This window comes from Papaver somniferum, chromosome 4 (assembly GCF_003573695.1).
Source record: "Papaver somniferum cultivar HN1 chromosome 4, ASM357369v1, whole genome shotgun sequence".
Taxonomy (NCBI): Eukaryota; Viridiplantae; Streptophyta; class Magnoliopsida; order Ranunculales; family Papaveraceae; genus Papaver; species Papaver somniferum.
The window spans coordinates 35,001,040-35,006,885 of record NC_039361.1 but is presented as its reverse complement, the minus strand read 5'-3'; the positions used below and the strand labels follow the sequence as shown (position 1 = coordinate 35,006,885).

At 35.9% G+C, this 5,846-nt stretch overlaps 1 protein-coding gene across 1 annotated transcript; it reads left to right on the top strand.

Moving 5' to 3' along the window:
• Positions 1–1,415: 1,415 nt before the first annotated feature.
• On the top strand, positions 1,416–4,142 carry LOC113272324. The gene is made up of 7 exons (XM_026522176.1): positions 1,416–1,430; positions 1,554–2,390; positions 2,494–2,715; positions 2,802–2,894; positions 3,069–3,171; positions 3,257–3,479; positions 3,585–4,142. Exons 1-5 carry the CDS (start codon positions 1,416–1,418, stop codon positions 3,084–3,086), a joined length of 1,185 nt encoding a protein of 394 aa, XP_026377961.1. The 3' UTR covers positions 3,087–3,171; positions 3,257–3,479; positions 3,585–4,142.
• The last annotated feature ends 1,704 nt before the right edge of the window (positions 4,143–5,846 follow it).

Sequence of the window (5,846 nt, the reverse complement as noted above, 5' to 3'; positions counted from 1 at the left end):
TCTCTATTCATCTCTTTCACTTTTTTTTCTCTTTCTTTAACAGAGAAAAGCTCTCTGCAAAAACTCATTCACATCGTCAAAATATCACCATTTTTGATCTTAGAAGATCAAAATAACACCATATCCTCTTATCTCAGAAGAACTCATATCCTCAAATCCACAGAAAAACTCTCAAACCTCAGAAAATATGGAACCCTCGTCAGAAAATCTCTCTATAGTGGTACAAATTAATCTCTGAAACCCTCTTTCCTTTTATTCGCTTTGGTTGATTAAAGTTTTTTGTTCTAGGGTTTATAATATTAACACGCAATTTTACAGGGTTAAAAAGCTTTTAGGTTCTTTTTTTTTAATAACATGCAATTATTTGTTGAGTGTTCTAGGATTTACTGTTTTTGTTTTGATTTTGTTTTGATTTTGTTTTGAATTTTTTTAGGGTCCGTTTTAAATTTACTGATTTTAGGGTTTTTTTTATTGATCTATGCATAATATGTGAAAATAAATGGTTAGATGGTTAGATTTGTATTCTTTAAATGGGTTGATCTATGCATGATGTTTATTCTAGCTAGGATTTTTGATTTTGTTTTAGGATTCTTTTTAATTTGACTGATTTTTGATTTTTTTTTAATAGCATGCAATTTTGTTTTGATTTTAGTTCTTTTTGCTTATTGTTACATGCTAGTAACCTTAAATTGGAGCTTGAATGGCATGCTAGTAACCATCAAGTGAATCTCTAATTGCGGGTGGTTGGAATACGGATCCCCTGGTTCATTCTCAACTGAGAATGTGCAGGGCTTCCGTATTCCAACCATCTGTTGAATAGTTGCTTGGTGGTTATTTTGTTGTTATGTTGTCCTTTAGTGATACCAAATTGTTATATTAGTTATTAATTAGGTTTGTAAAGAAGAACATGATGCTTGGTTGATATTGTTTCTGTTTAACATAATGCTTTATTTAACATGATGCTTGTTTTTAACTTGTGTGTTGCTTGGATGTTTTTTTCTTCTTATGTTGTGCTTTATTGCTACCAAATTGCTAGTTTATTGCATTGAAGAACATGATGCTTGGTTAATTTGTACTTTAATTTGGTTAAGGATTGATGAGAGCTAGTGCGCTCTCTATCATATGGTCGAGACAATTGCTTCTTAAGCGATCGACTTACTCATATGAAAGAGAGTGCACCAGCTCATTTAGAAATTATTCCAAGTTGGTATCCAATAATGCTTTTGTAAATTGATAATGTTATACTGATATTATTTTTGAATTCTGTTTTTGTAGCTCATTAATGAAAATAAATCTTACAGCAATGAGAAAGAATAAGGTAAAGACTGATTTCATTATGATTCAGTTGCTCTTGTTCATGTAAGTGATTCGCTTTGAGTTGTCAATAGATACTAATTAAGCTTTTGTATTTAATGATGCAAAAGTCAACAGTAAAGAATAATGCCTAGCAGTTTCCAATCAAGGTAAACTCTTTTCATCTCAATTTCATTATATTAACATAAAAAAAATTCTTTACCTTCTCATTTTAACTAAGTTATATATGGTTTTTGCAGCTGAAGAAGGGACTGAAGAGTCAACAATCCCAACCTGATAATGCATCTCCATCTAAAAGTGCTTCACTTGCTTCGAAGTGCCGAACACCGAGAAAGAACAAGTCCGCAGAACCAACTGATCCTATATCTCCAACTGATGCAAATACTTGTCAGAGGCGATCATCACCAAGGTTCAAAGAGGCTGCAGAACTAACAAATCCTAAAAGTACTACACACAGTACTCCTCCGTCAAGTGCACAACCTGAAACTGAACAACCAACTCCATACACTCGAAAGAAATTAGTTTCTAAGACGAAGAATGTGCTGACACCTACAAAGTCTAAAGAAGATGCTGCAAATTCCAAATGCAAGACAGTAAAGCGGAAATTGGACACAAGTACTGGCCCATGTCCAACTATTCAACTCAGGAATCCAACTGACACTTTTTCTGATTTTGAAGAGGAAGAAGATGATGAAATTTTACATACTAACCAGGACGTGCAAGAGGAAGAGTCTGATGTTGATTCTGATGAAGGAAAAGATAATGATGATGGTGATGAGACTGGTGTGGGGAAGGAATTGGAGAATGATGATAAGCCGGAAGATGAGGTTGTGGGACCAAGAAAGAGAAGAAAGTTTGTTCCACGTGGACCAACGCAGATGCATGCAATGAGGTTAGATAGCACAGATCCAAAAGCCAAAGTTCCCTTCAACTTTAAAGATCAGCCAACTGGTGATCCATCCGTGCAGCTGGCAAGTTGTCTAGGGGTGTTAGTTCGGCGAAACATTCCGTTAACATACAAGGATTGGAGAATTTTTCCTCCCCAGGCCAAGGCCAACATATGGAAGATAGTCGAGGTAATTAAAATGATTAATTGTTAACTCTTCAACTCTTTTCATTAGTCGACAACTCTTTAACTCATAGCAGATTCTAACTTAAATGATCTATATTTATTTGCAGCAACGGTTCATTGTGCCTGAACATTACCAAGACTACTATTTTGCCAAAATGGGAGCATATCTTAAAGAGTCTCGATCTAGGAAAGCCGGTTTGGTACTCGAGGCTTTGGATCAGCTACAAGAGGAAGAAAGAGAGAAAAGGCTTGCAAAGCTAATTCCTACGAGCATGTCTGTCAATGAGTGGGAGACGTTTGTGAAACGTGTAGGCTCGCATGAATTCAGAGTAAATGTTTCTAATATAATGAATGATTATATTTTATGCTTGAAAATTTGAAATTTGTCTATTGACTGCTCAATTTCCCTTTGCAGGTCAAAAGGATCAGAATGCAAGAAATTTGTTCAAAGCATAACACCCCTCACACGATTGGCCGAGAAGGTTACGCCCGACTGGAGGTTAAGATGGTATGTTCTTCCCTCGATTGAGTATTTTGTGTGTTCCATGGCCTGCTCTTTTGTGCTCTAATTTTGACTTATTAGTGTTGCATACTGATGCATGTCCAAACAATAATTAAGACAATTTACTTGACTTCATTTGTGGAAGTTGTTAACTAACTGGGATTCACATTTTCTTTGCAGCAAAAAAAATGCAACTGAACAGATTGATAGAGTTGATTTATGGGTAGCATGTCACAAACCAAGTGAAGGAAAGGAACCAAGTCCTAGTGTTCTAAGTGCTTTTGTGAGAAATCTTCTCTTCTTCCTTCTTTGAATTTATGTGTGCTTCAATAATGCAACAATATCTTATATGTTTCACATTTATACAGAAAAATTGAAGAAGCTCAAGCACAGCATGGTTCTCGTATTGGATCTTCCTTGACAGACGATGTTCTTACAAAGGATCTTGGTGAAGATAAAGGGGTGAGACTTAAAGGCATGGGGTTTGGAGCGACACGTAAAAATATTGCAGCCAATAATCACTATAAGTTGATCATTCAAGGGTGTCAGGAAACCTGTAGAGCAATGAATGATCGTCTTATGATGTTGGAGGTGAGAAGATATTTTGTTCATGGTTTGGTTTTTGGTTTTCTTTTTATAGTTGATGAATTCAAACATGACTGTGCCACTCATACCGTACATTTGTTTTTTCTACAGGAAAAGAGCTCAAAGTGTGTCTGCGCTGAAGTCCACTCTCACACTGACAGTCCAGTTGCAAGCAACAACGTGGCTAGTACTAGCATAGTTGTTCCCTGCAATGGAATAGTCTCAACTCCCAGTCCTGTCAGCAGATCAAGTGAGGTAGTGCCGGAAATATTTACACCTTGCCGGTTACTAAGTTGGTACAAGGAAGGAGAGGTGGTGGCTAATGCGAAAATTAGTGAAACGGATCCGATGCAGGAGATACATGGGAGGCCAATAGGTTTTGGAGCCTACACTGTGTGTGTGTTGATTTCCCATGTTGAAGGTGCTCATGTCTACAAGCCAACTTCAGAGTTCAAGTGTGTTGCTGATGTTTTTGGAAGTATTATCCCATGGCCCAAGGATCGAATAGTGTTTGAGTAGTGTTCTCATAGACATGTTATCTTATCTTTAACTTGGTGTGTGTTCAGGAAACTTTTAACTTTTGGTAACAAACATCTATTTCTCTGCCATTTTGTGAATGTGTGTGTTTAACACTAGAAGGTGAACTTGAATGAATGTAATGTGTTACACTGGCAGGTTTAATATGAATGTGAATTACTTTCGGCAATTCGGTTTCAGCTGTGATTTTTTTTTCAGTTTTATGCACACAACTCCAAACAAGGGTTGTAGGTCAACATTCAACTACTACAAACCTTTGTTGTATTAGAGATTATGACTACACAAGGCATAGGTTGTGAAACAATGTATAACAATACAAGTAAGGGTTGTGCAAATTGTTTCAACCAGTGTAACAAGAGTAGTAATGGTAATATTCACGCCATTCATAGATGTTGTGTTATGGACTTGTACAATACATATTAAAGGTTGTAAAAAAAAAAATCAACCATTACAACAAGAGTAGTAATAATATTATTCACAGCATTTATAGAAGTTGTGTTATTGACTTGTACTACACATATTAGAGGTTGTACAAAAACTATCAACCATTATAACAATAGTAGTAATAGTATTATTCACACCAGTCAAAGAAGTTGTGTGACTGCCTTTTACTACACTTATCAAATATTGTGAAAGCATGTATAACAATATAAATAGGAGTTGTGTGATTGACTTTTACTACACTTATCAAATATTGTGAAAGCATGTATAACAATATAAATAGGAGTTGCGAAAGAAACTCTAGAAAATTATGGTAGAGTTTGACAACCTTATTTTTTGTTGTGATAAGGCTTTCTACAATACATATAGGTTGTTGTGGAAGGATGTCATACAACTTGCGTAGGTATAGTGAAAAACGGATTCCCAACTCTTGTAGAGGTTGTATTAGGCTTCCAAAATAAAATCGAGAGAGAATCACAACTGAACCACAAGGTAGTCCAAACTTGAACCACAACTAGGTTTACGACTCTTAGCTCGGAGTCGCACTAAATCGGGGACCTTCTGCAACCCCTCCTACCTTCCGCAACCCATCGATAAGTGTCGTTGTAGATCAACTACGACACTTGTGGGGGGTTGTCAAAGTATGTTTTTCCCGTAGTGACAAACAACTTGATTCCTACTAATTAATGATCAACATACTCAGAACGAAGTTTGTTAACATTGGTTGATCAAAAATTCTATCTCCAGAGCTTGAATCACGAGATCTATAATAGTGAATCCTCAAACAAACTTGAGTTGCCTTATATCAGAAGCGAATGAAGGATAAATATATCGTTAGTCAATCAAATCAATAATTGTAAACTAAAATAACAATACGATTTAGTTTTGCATCAGCGGTACTACTAAAAGCTTCTTGATCCCAATGAAGACTTTAAATGAAAGAAACGCAAGAGATTTTACCTAATTAGATTACTCTCATCTATCAACGAGTTGGCTTCCCACACAAACAGTTAGGCAGCGCGTCAAGGGAGGAGTTTGTAAAAATATAAGTTCCACTATTTAATATGCAGTGCAAAGGAAAACCTTAACTGTAGTTAAAAGTTGTAAGAGAGAATAACAAGTCATGTTCTTCCTTTGTAAGGTTCTTTTCGATCTTCAAGCTTATAGATCATAGACCTAAGCGCTCTCAAGATCGACTATGATAAGAAAGGTCAATTGAAGCACTTATTTTGACACAAATCATGAAAAACATAAGATAAACATGATGTTAAAGAACCTCAATTTGCAGAGGAACAACTGTTTTTAGCGCCATATTGTGCATGATAGCCATTTTCTAGCTATAGAACCAAAGGATCTAAACCTTAAATCTAGATTGAGAAGTTAAAGATATGAAGC